This window comes from Chelonoidis abingdonii, chromosome 7 (genome assembly GCF_003597395.2).
Source record: "Chelonoidis abingdonii isolate Lonesome George chromosome 7, CheloAbing_2.0, whole genome shotgun sequence".
In the NCBI taxonomy this organism is placed as follows: domain Eukaryota; kingdom Metazoa; phylum Chordata; order Testudines; family Testudinidae; genus Chelonoidis; species Chelonoidis abingdonii.
Window position 1 is genome coordinate 24,578,644 of NC_133775.1, and position 18,854 is coordinate 24,597,497.

Here is an 18,854-nt window from a genome sequence, read left to right on the forward strand (position 1 = left end):
ATTTGATTCCCCATACAGCGATCAGATTCAGTATCTCCCGTACGGCCCATGCTGGAGCTCTTTTAGGATTTGGGACTGGATCGCCACCCATGCTGATCAGAGCTCCATGCTGGGCAAACAGGAAATGCAATTCAAAAGTTTGCGGAGCTTTTCCTGTCTACCTGGCCCGTGCATTCGAGTTCAGATTGCTTTCCAGAGAGGTCACAGTGGTGCACTGTGGGATACCTCCTGGAGGCCAATACCGTCAAATTGCGACCACACTAACTCTAATCCGACATGGCAATACCGATTTCAGCGCTACTCCCCTTGTCGGGGAAGAGTACAGAAATCGGTTTAAAGAGCCCTTTATATCGATATAAAGGGCTTTGTTGTGTGGACGAGTGCAGGGTTAATTCGGTTTAACGCTGCTAAATTCAGTTTAAATGCGTAGTGTAGACCAGGCCTCTGTCACTGAACTTGTTTGAGCCAAGGTTAAGCAGCATGTTGTCGTAGCGCTTCAGTCACTTCATTTGCCCCTATTTTGGAGGGAGCTGGGATGATGGATTGGAAAAAACAGTTCTGGGCTACTCCAGGAGTGAGGAAGGGGAGGCTATTTGGCTTTTAGAGAGGCAAAGTAGCTTCCAAAATCAGTGATGATCCTTGGCATGTATTATCTGAAACTGAAGTTGATGGCAGTCACTACTCTTTTTAGCTCTTAGAATTACTCTTGAGATCTGAGAGATGTGCTACTTGTGCCTTCAGTTTTTAGAACACTCTGATATTATGTGGATATTTTTATTCTGGGACTTGAGTGTCTCTTTCCAAGTAAGAGCCATCTTTCTAAATGCTATCTTAAGTCTAAATAAATGTTGGTATAGCAAGTCCGCAAGTCTAAAGAAATGTTGGTATAGCAAGTCCGCATGTAGGCTAAAACACCATTCTTAAACTTGGCTTAAACATGCTTTGTCCTGACCCCACACTACATGGCCAGTACTTAAGCAGCCTGAATAAGTTTTAATGAAACATGGTTCTCAGCCCAATTCAGATAACTCTTAAACTAAGCAGCAACATAAAGGGCTGTGTGTAGTAAAATGAAGGCTGCCTCTGATAGCACCTTGTTGGTAAAGCAGGTATCCAGTGTTGTCTTAGAAAGCTCCTCTAAAATGCTGCTATGGAAGTTCAGTGAGGCTCAAATTCACAGCAGGGAGCAGCACCTGGTTAGGCAAGATAAGAGGAAGCAGAGATTGAAAGGAAAGAAATCAAAACGTAGAGAAGAGTATAGACTTTAATCCCCCACTTCAGTCTTTTTAAGAACAAACAGTTCTTCTTCAAGTGATTGTTCATATCCATTCCAGTCAGGTGTGCGCGCACGTCACGTGCACGTTCGTCGGAAGATTTTTACCCTAGCAACACTCACTGGGTCGCCCGGGCATCCCCTGGAGTGGCGCCGCCATGGCGCTGGATATATACCCCTGCCGACCCAACTGCCCCTCAGTTCTTTCTTACCGCCTATCATAAACAGATAGAAGGAGTTAATAGAACAAACGTACTTTATATCTCTTTTGACTGTAAGGGGTTAATAAGTTCAGTAAGCCTGGCTGTCACCTGACCAGAGAACCAATCAGGAGACAGGATCCTTTCAAATCTTGAGGGAGGGAAGTTTCTGTGTGTGCTGTTAGTTTTTGGTGGTGGTGGTTCACTCTGAGGGCACAGACGTGCAACCAGGTTTCTCTCCAGTCTCCCTGATACAGGTTCTTATAGATTCCAAATAGTAAGTACTAGGTAGATGGTGAGTTAGGCTTATGTTTGTTTTCTTTATTTGCAAATGTGCATTTGGCTGGAAGGAGTTCAAATATGTATTTGGCTGAAAGGAGTTCAAATTGGTATTTTGCTGAGAAGGTTTTAATTTGTACTTGTATACTTAGGCTGGGAGGGTATTCCCAGTGTCTATAGCTGAAAGACCCTGTACCTAATCCATCTTAATTTATAAAGATAATTTTTACTGTTTTTCCTCTTTAATTGAACTCTTTTCTTGTTTAAGAACCTGATTGTTTTTTTATTCTGGTGAGACCTGAGAGGACTGGGTCTGGATTCACCAGGGAATGGTGGCGAGAAAGGAGGGAAGGGGGAGAGAGGCTAATTTCTCTTCTGTGTCAGGATTACTGTTCTCTTAGGAAGACTCTGGAGGGGGAGAGAGAAGGAGGGGGAAGGTGAATTTTCTTTCTGTTTGTGATTCAAGGAGTTTGAATCACAGTGATCTTCCGGGTAACCAGGAGGGGAAGCCTGGGAGAGGCAACGGTGGGGGAAAGGGTTTACTTTCCTTGTGTTAAGATCCAGAGGATCTGGGTCTTGGGGTTTCCCAGGCAAGGTTTTGGAGGGACCAGAGTGTACCAGGCGCTGGAATTCCTGGTTGGTGGCAGCGCTACAGGTTCTAAGCTGGTAATCAAGCTTAGAGGAATTCATGCTGGTACCCCATCTTTTGGACGCTAAAGTTCAGAGTGGGGAATTGTACCATGACACCGCCCGTGTCAGTCATTGGAACAGTGGAGCGCAGCTTAGCTGATCTCCACCTCCCTAGCTTCTCATAGTTCTTTCCTCGTTATTATGTGTGTAGTTCAATTTTCTATATTTCTACTTAGTTTTATTAGTTCTTTAATGTAGTTATTATATATAGTTAACAAGGGTTGGGGATTAGCCCTTTCCCCTCACCTGGTGCCGAGGCCCATGTTTGAAACCCAGGTTCACTGGGTTTCAAACCGTGCTCGGCTTGTCGCAAGCCGATGCTGACAGGAGATCCTCACGACTCCTGCCTTAAGTGCCTGGGGGAATCCCACTTCGCAGATAAGTGCAGCATCTGCAAGACCTTCAAGCCGCGGATGAAAAAGGAGCGAGACTTTCATCTCAAACAGCTCCCAATGGAGGCAGCCCTTATTCCTCGGCACCGAGTGCCGGACAGTCCGCACCGGGGAAAAGTGCATCTTCAGCTCTGGAGCGCACCGGCACCGCGAAGGCCCCTCGGCACCAACCATCGCCAGCCCAGAAGCCTGCCCGGCACCGCTCTCTCTCTCTCCCGCGGGTCAAGAGGCACAAGACTCCTGCGACTCCCGTGCCTACGTCGCAGTCAGAGCACCCGCCTAAGTTGGACTGCCCGGCACCGACAACTGCTGCGGCACCGACAACTTCAGCGCCGTTGATTCCGGCCTCGCAAGAGCCGTTGAGTCCAGTGCCTGACAGCTCCCTGGCACGCGCCGTGGTTGAGCTTATTGTTCCCTCCATGCCGGAGACATTCTCTACGGCAATGGAGCTGATTGCCCTGACAGAGCCTGCGCTACCTCAACCCCAGGCACCGCCGGTGTGGGTTATCCAATCAGTAGGCAAGCCTGCCCTGCTCAGACCATCCTCGCTTGGCACTGCTGAAAGGCACCCGTCACGATCGAGGTCCCGCTGGCGTTCTCGGTCCCGTCACCGATCCCTGTCCCGATGCCGCTCGCAGTCCCGGTACCGCTCTCCATCTCGGTACCGGTCGTACTCGTGGCACCGTTCAAGATCATGCTCGCCGACCCGATACTCTCAGCACTGATCCAACTCCCAGCACCGTTCACGGCACCACACCTCTCGCAGCCTTTCTCGACATAGAGCTTCGAGGTCCCAGTCGACCTCCCGGCACCGCTCCAGTCACAGGTCCTGGTCTCATTCTCGGTACCAGTACGGTGCCTGATACCGTTCTCCAGTGCCGTGTGAAGACGGATCAACCAGACGCAGAGACCCTTCCCAAGTGGTTTCAGCTCCTCCGTGGCCATCTCGCCATACATCAGTATCATCACACGCGGACAGTGCCTCCTACGCACATGACCGTGATTCGGATACACACAGCCAAGTCTTCCAAGAGACCCACGGCACAGACCAGGGACCTCATCAGTGGTCCTTTTGGACACCTTGGGCATGTCACCAACCCCAAGGTGGACCCGCAGTGACATCACGCTCCGTTCCATTGGAACACTCAGTGGCAGAGGCCACTGTCAGCCGCCCCCCCGCCTGCGGGTACAGAGGAAGCTTCCATCCACGCACCGGACCTTCAGGTCCCACCGGTCCCTGACGTCCCCCATGATCAGGAGACCATACAGGAGCCACTCATCCTGGGCCTTTCGTCTTCGTCTTCCCTGGATGAAGCGGTAGCGGGGACATCCTCATCGGGCCCGCCTCCAATTGACCTCAGGGCACACCAGGACCTCCTGAGGCACGTCGCCCTGAATATAAACCTGCAGGTGGAGGAAGTTCCGGAGGTTGAGGACCCCGTGGTAGATACATTGTCGGCAGATGCACCAAATTGAGTGGCCTTACCGTTCATTTGATCGTTTCAAGCTAAGGCAGATACCATCTGGCAATCCCCAGCATCTATTCCGCCCACGGCCAGAGGAGTGGAATGGAAGTACATCGTGCCCTCTAAGGGGTACTAGTACTTATACGTGCACCCTCCTCCCTGCTCACTGGTCGTACAGTCCGTAAATGAACGGGAGCGCTATGGCCAGCAAGCCCCTGCCCCAAAATCTAGGGAGGCTAGGCGCATGGATTTGTTGCGCCGTAAAATCTACTCCGCGGGGGGCCTCCAACTCAGGGTGGCGAACCAGCAAGCCCTACTTAGCGGGTATAATTACAACACCTGGGAGGCGGTAGGGAAATTCAGAGCTGGTCCCGCAAGACTACCACCAAGAATTTAAGGCACTATTGGAGGAAGGAAAGAAGGTGGTGAGAACTTCTCTCCAGGCCTCGCTGGGCGCTGCCGATTCGGCAGCCAGAACTGTGGCCTCTGGAATCGCCATGAGGCGTATATCATGGCTTCAGGTGTCAGGCCTGCTACCTGAATTTCAGCACACTATCCAAGACTTGCCATTCGATGGCCAGGGTCTATTCTCCGAGAAGACGGACCCTAGGCTACAGAGTCTGAAAGATAATGAAGTGATTATGCGTTCGCTCGGGATGCATACACCACAGACTGAACGAAGATCCTTCCGCACCCAACCTCAACGCCCTTACCCCCCGCCTAGACCAAGACAGGACTTTGGCAGGAGGCGAGGTCGAGGCAACCGCAGACAACAGTCTGGACCTCAAGGGGGTCAGAATAACGGTCCCTCCTAGCCAACAAGGGGATCCAAACCGAACTTTTGAAGGTGCGCTCAAGGGCGGTGTACCAGTTGTCTCCAGGATCCTTTTCAGTTTTACAACCGCCTTTCCCCTTTCCTCCCTGCGTGGACCCAATTAATGCCCTCCCTGGTGTGTGCAGGACTGCCATTCCATCTGCCACAGCCCTCCGTGTCCCTGATGACAGACGTGTCATCTCTCGGCTGGGGTGCTCACCTCAGACATCTTCGCACTCAAGGCCTTTGGTCATCTCAGGAGCTGGTGTTACACATAAATGTCCGAGAACTAAGAGCAGTCCACTTGGCGTGCCAGGCATTGCAGCAACATCTACAGGACCGTTGTGTCTCGGTGTTTACAGACAACACAACGGCCATGTACTACATAAACAAGCAGGGAGGGACACGATCCTCCCCCCTTTGTCGGGAGGCGATCCAACTTTTGCATAGCCCACTCGGTAGACCTGGTAGCGTCCTTTCTCCCAGGAGTTCGGAACACTCTGGCAGATCAACTCAGTAGATCTTTTCTGTCTCACGAGTGGTCGATTCGTTCGGATATTATACATTCTGTCTTCCGGAAGGGGGGGATTTCCCCACATAGACCTCTTCGCTTCCCGTGAGAAAAGGAAATGCCAGAGATACTGCTCCTTCCAAGGTCTCTCCCAGAGTTCGATCTCAGACGCCTTCCTGATTCCGTGGAAGAGTGAACTACTTTACGCCTTTCCACCATTCCCGTTGGTTCACAAGGTCCTACTAAAGCTCCGCAGGGAGAGAGCTCATCTGATCATGATCGCCCCTGCGTGGCCCAGGCAACACTGGTACACCATGTTGCTCGACCTGTCGATAGTCAACCCAATCACCCTGCCTCATCATCCAGACATCATAACTCAAGACCATGGCAAACTTCACCACCCAGACCTGCAGTCCCTTCACCTCACGGCATGGCTTCTGCATGGTTAACCCAGTCAGTTACGTTTCTCTGCCCCAGTGCATCAAGTACTCCTGGGTAGCAGAAAACCTTCCACTCGGTCTATGTATCTGGCCAAGTGGAAGCATTTCTCCTGCTGGTGCAAAATGCAAAATGTTACTCCCATCAAGGTCTCGATCCCCACCATCCTGCACTACCTCTGGTCTCTGAAACAGCAGGGCCTAGCGGTATTGTCATTGAGGGTGCACTTGGCTGCCATTTCTACCTTCCACCCAGAAGAAAGTGGCTGCTCTGTGTTTTCACACCCTATGGTTTCCAGATTCCTCAAGGGCTTGGAGTGCCTATACCCTCAAGTACGCCACCCTGCCCCTACCTGGGACCTCAACCTAGTCTTAAACAGATTTATGTCTCTACCATTCGAGCCATTGGCAACTTGGAAGACAGTTTTCCTCATAGCCATTACATCAGCCAGATGAGTCTCCAAGCTTCGGGTGCTCATGGTGGAACCACCGTATACAGTCTTTCACAAAGACAAGGTGCAGTTGTGACCACACCCAGTGTTCCCCCCCTAAAGTGGTATCAGCCTTCCATACCAATCAGGACATCTTCCTTCCGGTCTTCTTCCCGAAACCGCACTCATCACGACGGGAACAACAGTTGCACTCCCTAGATGTCCGTAGGGCGCTCACATTTTATATCAAATGGACAAAGCCCTTTCGTAAAGCACCCCAACTCTTCGTTGCAGTGGCAGACCGAATGAAGGGCCTACCTGTCTCCTCCCAGAGGATCTCCTCTTGGGTGACAGTTTGCATCCGCACTTGCGATGACTTGGCTTATGTTCCCTTGGGCCATCTCACCACACATTCTACCAGGGCTCAGGCTTCATCTGCTGCCTTCCTGGCTCATGTACCAATCCAGGAAATATGTTGCACAGCTACCTGGTCCTCGGTCTACACCTTTGCTTCACATTATGCTCTGGTTCAACAGTCAAGAGATGATGCAGCCTTTGGCTCAGCAGTTTTGCATTCTGCCACATCTCACTCCGACCCCACCGGCTAGGTAAGGCTTGGGAATCATCTAACTGGAATGGATATGAGCAATCACTCGAAGAAGAAAAGACAGTAAGTCACCTTTGTAACTGTTGTTCTTCGAGATGTGTTGCTCATATCCATTCCAAACCCACCCTCCTTCCCCCACTGTCGAAGTAACTGGCAAGAAGGAACTGAGGGGTGGTTGGGTCGGCAGGGGTATATATCTGGTGCCATGGCAGCGCCACTCCAGGGGGCGCCCAGCTGACGCACCGAGTGTTGCTAGGGTAAAAATCTTCCGACGAATGTGCACGCGACGCGTGCGCAACCTAACTGGAATGGATATGAGCAACACATCTCGAAGAACAACAGTTACAAAGTTGAGTAACCGTCTTTTTTTTAAGGAAACTGAAATTATACAAAACAGTTAATATAAATAATCAAACCTGCAGGCTATTTTAAAAGGCTTTCTGAAGTGGAGATTGAATTTTCTTCTTCCTAACATGATGATCCACTGCACTTCCCTGTTGCAAAACTGGCGGTAATCTTCACTTATTTGCCAAATCACATAGGCAGAAAGGAGGGACCCATAATAAAAACATTTTATGATTCCTTAAACTAAAAGCCACTTCAAGTACTCAGAGTGCTGCAGTACTAGTGCTGAGCATAAGTTATCTCAAGAACATTATTGATACTAATTACTCTTCTAAAGGAATGATTGTAAAAGAATTCCTTTGCACAGACGGGGGCACAGTACTTTATTCCTAATACTATCAAGTGCAGGAATAGGAGCAATTAAATAATTCTAAAAAGGAGTTGGTTCTTTCACCACACAATGCGTTTCCTAGGCCACAAAATATTTGTCCAACCTAACTGTGAAGATGCTGGCAAGTTATAATGATGCAAAGAGAGTTTAGAAACCATGTTCTGTGACTAACTATCAATGTAATTGGTGGGAAACTTTTCTTTGCTGCTCCTTTTCTTTTTTGGTTCACATGAATGATATAAAACTATTTCATTATTCTCATTAATTAATGTAGTTCTGAAGCTGTTCTGGTTTCCCCTTTTTATATGAGAAAAAAGAAAGGAAGCTGCAACCTTATTCTGTGTTTAGTACAGCACATTTCTATACCCTTTGCAAAACCTGAAGACTTGTGTTCAGGTAGAATGCTGTTTAGTTCTTTTGTCCCATGACAGCAATCCTCTTTAACTTTTCCTCTACTTTATTTTTCTCTGATTTAGGGAAGCAAAATAAGAAAGAGGGCCTCCCATTTCATCTTTGAGTTTATTCCTTGGTCTGGATTGAGGAGCCATTTTGTCAGTGTCCCTTGGGCAGCTCAGTTTTTGCACAAGCCAGCAATGGATAAGACAACTGATGTCTGTAATCCTAGGCTCTGAAATTCATCTTCTAGTGATGCTCTTGAGCTTTCTCTCGTGATTATTTGCCAGTCCATGAAGTGTGTAACATTAACTCTCTCATCCAGAAAATGAACAGCATTTATCTACAGCTGATAGACAAGGTCTACATCCTTCAGAAAAGTGTTACTCTGGTAGTGAGATTAGTGTGTCAAGAGGCTTTTTTAAAAAGAGAGATTCTGTCTTGGACTATTCAAAATACACGTAATGGTCCAGATTCTCCCCTGTGGTATGGCTGCTTCGTAGCATAGTAGTATCCTCCAGCAGCACAAAAGCAGGTTTAGACTAAGGGGTATGTGGCTGGGACTTTCCTGTGACCTCTGGCTGCTCAAACAGCCTTTCAGGTCCATTGGCGGCTGGTGAGAGTTAGAGCAGCATCTTAGCTTCTCTGACTCACACCAGGGAACCAGCTCAAGATAAGAGGAGCACAACTATGGCTTTGCATTCCCCAAGTTTAGCTGTGGCACACACAGCCAGCCAAGGATTGGGGCTCAGATCTTGTTCCAATTCCATATGTGTGTGTGTTTCCTTTGCCAATGAATCTATAAATAGTGTTATGGGACCATCTATTGGAAGGAAACAGGAAAGAGTTCTGAAAATCCAGCCCAATTACACAAGTCTCAGACAAAACATCCTCCCTTCCAGTTCTTTACTGTCTCTACAGAAAAGCACAGTCCACTCAAGCTCTGTCCCAGTACCCTCTCTGGTCTCTGAGTGTACCCCTTCAGGTTCAGACATCATTCCATTACCTTTCCTGGACTGTAATCCCACAATTTTCCCACTCTTAGACTGGGCCCTGGGCTACTGTACCCTGTGATGCCCTGTGTATAAGCTATGCTTACCCAGCAGGTCTGACTGGGTTTAACAGTTCTTTCCTTTGAGAGTCTCTGATCAGTGGTGAATATTGTGACCAGACAGCTTGTTAAGAACAGGTTTCAAAGTAGCAGCCGTGTTAGTCTGTATCCACAAAAAGAACAGGAGTACTTGTAGCAGCTTAGAGACTAACAAATTTATTTGAGCATAAGCTTTTGTGGACTAAAAACAAAGTATTGTTTGTTTCTAACAGTAAGAACAAAGCATAAAAGAAAAAAGATTTTAAAACAATCTACCCACGTATCTGTGTTACCTGAGATAACATCTTACCATCCTCTGTTATAACCTAAGCAGACCAACCTTCAGACACCCCCAGCAGGTGCCTGTGTTGGTGTGGTTTCCCTAAACAGCTCCCCAGTCTCTTTATAAACTGATACTGACCTTTTGATCTTCTTGTGTTCCCAAGTCTTTTTCTGTCTAGCATTGTCTCTTAACAACCGCAAAGTGGCTACCAAACAGTGACTTATTTTGAGTCATTGTTTTCCTTTGTTTGTTTTTCCTGACATCTCCCCCTCCCCCATTACTAACCCAACATATTCATACAGTAAACGTATGTTGACCTAGTCACTGGCAACAATATTAATAGAGCAGATCCATGTCCATTGTAAGCTCTTCAAATATTTTTACTGTGTAACGAGGATGCTTTGGGTTTATAAAATGGTTTTAGGTTGTCATCTTTATAAATGGCCTATTAAGTTTCAGAGTAATGTCTTTTTATATCAGTCACAACATTTATCTGAGAAATCTATCCAGATGTTTGATTTGATGTTTCCTAAAGGGATCAGATTCTAGAAGCTCATTTCATAGAAAGGTTCAGAGGGAATTATGGTGCTGTTCAAGTAGATGCCATCATGTATTCAGCTTAGGGGTGTGTGTGTGCCCAATTTATCAGAGACATTTTGCCTAGCAGTGCCCATAGAGAGGCACCGCTTGCACCTTGTAGTCATAACCCCTCCCCTGGCTAAGTTGAGGCAGCGTTGCCCTGGCCCCCTCAGTTCCTTCTTACTGCCTATGGCTGGAGTTGGAGCTCTGTGAAGTTAAGATTACAGAATCTCTCGCTGTATTAGAATATTTTTTTTCTAGTTGTTAGGAGTATCCTTAGTGTTTGTTCAATTCACATTATTTGTATTTAGTTAAGTATTCCCCTGAGATGCCCTCACCAGGGTTTGAACATTGTCAGTCATGAGGGGGAGCGATTCTCAATAGCAGTCTCCACACGTTGCGCTTGGGTGAAGCCCACATCAAGGTGCAGTATTCAATCTGTAGATCATTCACAAAATGGATTCAGATGCCTAGGGATCTTTGCCTAAAGCAGCAGCTACTTGAACAGGCCATGCTTCGGCGCCGAGGCTTTAGTCATATTGGAGGTCACCTTCTGGTTCTGAGTGCTGATGCTGCAGAATCTGGAGCAGGCGCCTCTCCAAAGAGACTGAGGAGCTGTTCCCCATTTAGTGCACCAAGGAAAAGACTGCATAAGACCATTCCAGGTATCATGGGCATTCTTCTGCCTCCCTCAGGAAGAGCACAAGGTTAGTGCTAGCACGCAGGATGGCGCAGGTGCCTCTAACCCAACGTTTCTCAAATGGAGCCACTGTGGCCATGTGGAGCCACCAGGGGCTTTTCTTGCGGCCACAGCCTCCTGGGCTGTGATTAGGGAGGAGGGAAGCAGTGGCCCCTCTCAGGGCCACCAGTGAGGGTTGGGCCCTGCCCTCCTCTGGAGACACAAATGTTGGAGGTGCATTCCCCACTTTCCCAAGGGCAGGGGGACAGGCTTCAGCTGCAGGGCTTTGGGCTTCATCCGTGTGGTAGCAGGCTCTGGTTCCAAGCTTTGGTCCCAGGCTCACCACCCATGCTATCATCCTTCGGCCCCAGGGCTTAATTTGTCCCAGGATTCGCCGAGGCTGAGTATGTCTGCTGTGAAAAGTGATATTAACAAACATACAAATATCACTTTTCACAGCAGCAGACTTACTATCTATCAAGCTTAAAAAAAAAAAAAAAAAAAAATCCCCAAAAGGCAAAGGAAACAACAACAAAAAGACAAGAACATGCAAAGCACCTTATGTGTTTCTATTCCGTTTAGGTCCAGTAAAGAATAGAGAACACTGTACATTTTTATTTATTTTATTTGTTTTTATTACTAAATCTGGAAAAAGCCTACATAAACTACAATGATTTGGATGTGTATATATGCATATTTATTTGTTTTTCCTAAAGTTAATTAAATATTTTAGGAAAAATTGTCAGCAAGAGTTGGTGGCTGCACTTTGAAGCCACCAAAAAAATCTGTTTGAGAATACCTGCTCTAATCTATCCATGGTGCTGAGTAGGGAGGTTAGAAATCCTGAACCGTCAACTCTGGTTCTGGATCCACAGCATCCATTGAGTCCAGTATGGACAAGGGCGATGCCAACAGCGATTGGTTGTTTCCATGTTGGCAGCGTACCAGGAAGCTACAGACCAACTCTGCCTTTCCAACCTGACCGCTTCCTTGATAAAGGACATTGCTAGGGCTGCATCATTTATAGCTCCATTGACTGGATGGGCCGCTGAACCCTCAGGTCTGTTGTCACCACATCCCGATGTTCCCCTTCCACCGGGTTCAGTGCAAGGGACGTCCTTGGCACTGGGAAACTCCTCGGCACCATTGCATTTGGCACTGTCAACATTACTGTGGCAGCTCTCACCACCCTCTACTTCATCACCATCACCTGCTTCAGTATTGCCACTGATTTTGGGGTCGACACTCCTTCCAGCACTAGCATACACAGTGCCTTTGATACTGCTTCATTCATTGGCACCGGTCCCTGCCTCGTTCTGGGCAACAAATGAATTAGACTGGTTACTCGCTCCCTCAGGATTGGCTCCACCTTTATACCTGACACCCAAGGCTTCTCAGCACCAAGGTTGGGATCTTCGTCCTCCTGCTCTCCATCACCTGACCCACATTGGGGACCATTTATGGAGCACTATGGGCACCAGGAGTGGCACTTGTCTTGCAGTTAGCAGAGGGGCCGCTGGCCCAGTGCCTGCTGGCCTCTAATGCTTGAAATCTCCAGAGAAGTATTTTGGGCATTTATCATCAAAGGCTATTTAGTGGCCGAGACATTATTGCAGTCCATGCTGGATGTCATAAATGCTTCGGCCAGAGTTTTGGCCTCTGTGGTGACCATAAGAAGAATGTCCTGGCTGCAGAATTCAGGCATTGTTCCTGACATGCAGCAGGCGATAGGGGATTTGCCCTTCAATGGCTGGGTGGTTTCACACAAATAGATGAGACCCTGCCCTCCTTCAAGGATTTTAAGGCTACCCTATGTTCTTGAGGGGTGTATACACCAACAATGAGGAGATGTTGCTTCAGTGGTTAACCACAGCAACAATACTATCTGCAGCGCACCTTTGGGCAACCTTTTGCTCCCTTGAGACAGCGGGATTACCCCAGAAAGGGTCATAGATCCCAGACGAAGAGGCAGTCGAGTCCATGGTTTGACCAATCGACACACCTCCTGCTGGTGCCCCCCAAGTGCCCATTTTGACTCTGCTAGCCGATCGCTTGCCTAGGGTCCAGAATCATCTTGTGGACCATCTCAGCAGGAATTTTCCCTTGAACCATGAGTGTTGTCTGAAACCCTGTGTTCTTCAAGTCATCTCTGCAGCATGGGGCATCCCAATGGTTGACCTGTTTGCTACGAGGAACAACAGGAAATGCCGTCTCTTCTGCTTTCAAGGTGGCCTCAAGGACACCTTTCATCTCATTTGGCAATTGGCTCTCCTGCATGCTTTTCCTCTGATCCTGATCATTCCACAAGTCATCCTAAAGCTGAAAGCAGATCGGGTCAGGCTCATCCTCATTGCCTTGGCGTGGCCAAGGCAGTGCTGGTTTTCCAACCTTCTTGCACTGTCACTTTGGCCTCCTGTATTCCTTCCTCTCCATCCTGACCTGCTCGTGCAGAACCACAGTCACACTTTGCATCTGGCACTTAGCTCCCTCCCTGCATCTTATGATGTGGCTGCTCTGGTTGAATGACGAGGAAGAGTGATGTTCTGCAGCTGATCAATAGACCTACTCAGTAGTATAAAACCGTCTACTAGGATGGCCTGTTTGGCAAAGTGGAAGCGTTTTTCAGTGTGGTCATTGGCCTGCGGAGTTCAGCTGACACTAGCTAGTATCCAAGACACCTTGGACTATTTGCTACGTCTTCAGTTGTCAGGCGTACACTTAGGTCATTGAGGGTGCATCTAGCAGCAATCTCAGCCACTCATTCATGGAAGATCGGTGTTTTCCAAAGCCATGGTGGAAAGGAATCCTTCATCTCCACCCACTGGTGCAGGAACTAGTTCCCTTGTGGGATGTTACCACCGTTTTAGTGACTCTTATGGGACCTCAGTTCGAGCCTCTGGCATCCTGCCCCTGTCCTCTTATGTAAAAAAACTGCCTTCCTCGTGGCAGTAACATCTTCAAGGAAAATGTGTGAATTGCAGGCAGAACCTGCCTGTGATGGCAGATCCTCCTTACACACAATTCTCCAAAGACAAAGCGACGTTTCGGCTGCACACAAAGTTTGTGTCTCAAGTGGTCTGTGGTTAAATTAAACTAAGCAGTTTATTTGCTTGTGTTTTTTTTTTTTTTTTCCTAAGCAGCATTCATCTCCAGAGGAGCAGCGTCTTCACGCATTGGACATCAGACTGTGTCAGACCTATCTGGACAGGACTACACCCTTTGAGGCTTTGCCGTCTCTGTGTTTGTGTGGTCTGCAGGCAGTACGAAGTGGCAGGCAGTTTCCTCACAGATGATCTCTAAGTGGATAAGTTCCAGCATCATGACTGCATACGAAATCGCTTTAGCTATGCTTCCTCTGCGAGGTGCGAGCTCATCCTATGAGTGTGCAATCTACATCAATAGCATTCCTAAGTGACATCTCAGTATTGGATATTTGGAGGGCTGCCACATGATTGTTGATGCACACATTACAAACCATTGTGCCATTACCATGGCATTCAGAGCAGATGCAAACTTTGGGAAGGTGGTTGTGCAGTCCTTGTTTAAATAGACTTTGAGCTATGCCCCCTACAGGTACTGCTTGAGTCACCTAAGTGGAATACGCAGCAGCATTACTTGAAGGAGAAATGGTGACTTACTGTAACTGTAGTTGTTTTGAGACGTGATGCAGATGTGTATTCCACAGCCCACCTTCTGTCCCCTCTGCATAGGCATTTAGTTTCTGGGCATTCAGTGCAAAGAAACTAAGGCAGGGGAGTCAGGGTGGCAATACCTCAATAGCCAGGGATGGGGCTATGGCCACATGGTGCAAGTGCCACCCCCTAGAGGGACTGTTAAGAAAATTCTCCACATCTAAGTGGTGAGCACACACATCTAAGTGGAATACATGTCTGCATTAAGTCTCAGAGAACCACAGTCACAGTATGTAACAGTTTCTTGTCTAAAGTGTCCAGAGCCTTTTAGTTCTGTAATTGCCTTGTAAGTATTTTTATTATTTAAATCTCTCTCCTAGGAACTTGGATTTTTTATTGTTGATTTTTATCATCAATTTTATTTGGGACTAAAGGAATGGTAATTGATTTTTATTTGGGGAAAAAAAACTGAGTAGGTCTCTACATTTTCTACATTCATCTTCTTGGGACCTTATTGATTTTGATTGATCTTTTTTTATAATTATGATATCTGTGCTTATTTAAGAATTTTTAAAATTTGTAATTTAAATTTTCACCATTGCAGGAAATTATGGTGAGGTCAGGCAATTATTTAATGATAGTAGACGCTGAGATTCAAAAAGTTAAACCTTTATAAACTGTTAATATATAAATTGTTAATGTCACATGTCAAAATAAACACAGTAAATATCCGTAAATCAAGAAATTGTATCTGTTTTACTATTTATTTGCTAGTCCCTTTGTAAAACACTAATTTTAAATCGCTGGATTTTGACTGATAAATTCTCATCTTATCTTTAGCAGTGTTTATCCTACTTTATCTGTACATTTCAGTTATTTTTGGTGGAAATGTATTTTTGTCAGTTTGTGCATGGTGAAAGCTATGTTTACTGACGTTTACAGATAAAAATCTAATCCTTCCAAGCCTAGTTATGATTATCCCCATTAATCTCTCTGCAGGAGTTATATTTGTGATACATCAGCTAATTTCTAAGGAATTACAGAGAAGAGAGCCTCAAAATATTTTCTTTTGTGGTTTTGATTGGTCTCCTGTTACTGATATTTGTAGCAGTGTTTCATTATTAAACTTTCTTTAAAAATAATAAATAGAAAATATATATTTGCTGAATTGATTGCAACATTCTTCTGAAGTCTGGATTGAAGAATTTTCGTTCTTCAGACATTGATCATTGGTCGCATGTTTTGGAGTGATTCTAATTTCCTTCAATATTCCATCTAACCATACTTCTCTAGTTCTGGTTTCTATTCCTAATCTTTTGGGAAGTTTATGGAAAAGAATAATCCACGGTGTTGCCTCATCTGTCTGTAAAGAGTCTTTAAATGCCTTACTGTGTTTCATCCACTGTCACTTTAAAGTAAGTATCCCAGCCTCTGAAAGAGTTTTTTTCAGATTTATACTATCCTCCCATTTCTGATGCATCATACCTCACATGTCTCTTGCCCTTGATTACTCTTTGTACCGTCGGCCCTACTGTATCACTGCCTGATGACAGACTGCATGTGCTCTTGTCTTTATGCTTCATCTGCAAAAACTTTGTTTCCCATCTGTTCTTTTGTTCCATTTCTGTACTTGATTTCATTCAGTACTTCTCACGTTCTTCCACAGACTGTTCTGATAAAAGATATTTCCCCCTTTCTTGTTCTCAGTTTAGTCCCAATTACAAATCTAAGTAACAGTGACCATCATCTTATTTAGAATCTCTCTCTGTACAACTTAAAATAGAACCTTTTGTGCTTAAAGTGCCCAAAATTCTTAAAAGCCTGAAGCTTGTTCTTGTTTTCAAACATGGGGTGTTAACTGAATCCTTTCTTGTGATATTTCTTAACAAGGCTTTTAGGTTTTTCATTGCTCAGATAATGCTTTGCGGTTATATACCATCTTCCTTCTGGGAATCTTGAAACACCTGGTGGTAAAGACAATTATCCCTATTATGCAGTTGGTGAAACTGTGGCTGTGTGACCTTGACCAAATCTACACAAGTCTTTAGGAGAGTTAGGAACTGAAATCTTAACTCAGTTCTGTACTTTAACCACTGAATCATACTTCGTGCCTCCCATCATGCCTCTCTATTTTTGTGTACTGCCAAAAAGAATAATGACCAAAATCCTGATTTCAGTCTAGCACAAAGAGCTTCATAGTAAATGTTTCATTTTGTTGCCAGGATACAGGCTAAAACAGAGGGGTGGTTTGAGCAACAGGAGAAAAGGGGAGAGAGAGAACACAGTGCCAGAGCAGATACAAAAATGTGTGCTGAGAGATGAAAGAACACAGTATTACCGGGGGGGGTGCGGGGGTGCGGTGGGGGGGGGAGAGGAGGAGGGAGGGAGGAGGAGAGGCATTGCAAACCTGATAAAAATGAAGACAGAAACAACAAAAGTTGTTAAGAAGGCAAGGGGGGAAGTGGCCATGAGCAGTTTGGGTAAAAACAACAGCACTGCTTTACATATTTGTGAAGTTTTAATGTTTTGTATGTTGTATTGAAACTGATCTTGCTATTTTTAAAAACTGGCAATGTAACACAATAATGTAATGGTATCATAATTCTTTTCAGATCTATGAAGGAACAGCTCAGATCCAAAGGCTGATCATAGCACGTGAACATGTTGCCAAGTTTAAAAGTTAAGCAAAAGCATTGATGTTGGCTGTCAATTCCTTCATAAAGGAAAAGAGGGCTTTAATTTTTTTCTTGAATGCAGTTTAAAATAAAGGAAAGGTTCTTATTTTTTTCTCACTTTTGTATTATGTACTTTCTTAAACATTACTTTTATACTTCTTTTTTTTTCCCCTCTATCCCAATACAAATTTGGTATTTTCTAAAGCATATCTTTGGCCTCCAATATGGTATCGCATTGTTTTTTTTTCAATAGTACATTTTTTTCTCCTTAGAAGGGTCCAAACTTGCACACATTGAAGTACATTGTAGTTTCATCACTGAATTCTGTAGGAGCAGACTTGGACCTAAGCAAAGAAAAAATATCGAAACCTTTAATAAAAAAGCTATTACTCTGTTTCCTCAGAGATCATGTTCTGCTTCATATGGTCTCCAAATCAGTAAGTTTCAATTTCTTCTGTGTACTTACAGCTTTATGAGTTCTACAAACTTGCACTTTCAGAATATTTAAAATTTAAGTATAGGTGAATGTTTAGGCCCTGCTAAATTATAATACTATGTTCTGACATCAAAACAGGGATTATTGTTTTAGGAAATTATCACTGAATTATCACTTTATTTTACTGTACTTGTAAATTGTCTATACATGTATGAACAAAACCTGTTTTTGTTTACAGTGACATAGCATAACATGAAATTTGGTTTACTTGTGCACCATCTTTCATCTTACTCATCTGAAACCAGTGCTGATGACATTTTTCTTTTGTTCTGTCTATTTGGATGCATGTATTTTACCTGCTGTGCCTTAAAAAAAAGCTATCGTATTGTGTACAGTTTAAAAAAAACAAACCTCTTTCTCATCTCTCTCCTTCATAAAATAAGACTTCATTTTATGGATAAATACTGTGAACAACTTTTGGGAACTAATGTTATGCGCAATAGTAGTTTCATTAACTACATATTTTTTTATAGCAGAAAAACTGAACAATGACCATTCAGATTCAGATTTATTTTAGTTTCTTTGAACTGCATGCATTCAAAATCACCACAAGGGTTACTGTGACACATTTTTGGTTATAGTATCCCTATTAAACATAAATATTACCTCATAAACTCAAGTATGATGATTGATAGAAGCAGTAAATCACACAATGCAAAGTTTTTCCTGTCATGTTTAATAGTAAATGATTGAAAAGTTGTTTCTTAGTCATAGTGCTGAATTGCAATAATAAAAAACTACTTGTTCTCAGAAAACAGATGTGCACTACTCATTTTTATTTTCAAATGGGGACCAATTTCCTTCAAATAGACTATGGTAGAAACATTGTGTGGTATGATTGGTAATAGGATAGTAAGATGTGACATTTTAAGTTACTTGTTCAAATCAGGTCCAGCTCAGAATTAGACAATTCACTTTTAGTCAATCTTTGTGAATGAGTTAATAATTATACTTTAATTCCTATCTGGTCATTATCCATGCCACAGACCACTGCAGTGGACCATCTCAGTCAAGGCCATGGAAATCTCCCTCATAAAGGGACTAACTCACCTCTTCCAAATTATCATTGATACTTAGTGGGTTTTGAGGAGGGGAAACTTACAGTGATACTGTGCATGCTATGTACCTGTTTTGGGGATCCAGCTAACCTTAGGCATTACTTGAACAGCAGTCAGTATCCAGCCACTGGAA

At 45.0% G+C, this 18,854-nt stretch overlaps 1 protein-coding gene and 1 non-coding gene across 3 annotated transcripts in view; both read left to right on the forward strand.

The window, feature by feature from the left end:
• ACADM (acyl-CoA dehydrogenase medium chain) overlaps nucleotides 1-18,418 on the forward strand; it is a 50,525-nt gene extending 32,107 nt beyond the window's left edge. Inside the window, exon 12 of one of the 2 annotated variants that reach the window (XM_032782156.2) lies at nucleotides 17,105-18,418. In XM_032782156.2, coding sequence (XP_032638047.1) covers nucleotides 17,105-17,176 — 72 coding nt within the window. In that variant the 3' untranslated portion in view covers nucleotides 17,177-18,418. Of the gene's footprint in view, nucleotides 1-8,312; nucleotides 9,915-17,104 lie in introns of those variants that run through there. The other variant, XM_032782155.2, reaches the window with a different exon arrangement.
• Nucleotides 625-716, forward strand: LOC116825868 (small nucleolar RNA SNORD45). Its single transcript, XR_004373940.1, has one exon. It is a non-coding gene; the product is annotated as a small nucleolar RNA SNORD45 (small nucleolar RNA).
• Nucleotides 18,419-18,854: the final 436 nt, after the last annotated feature.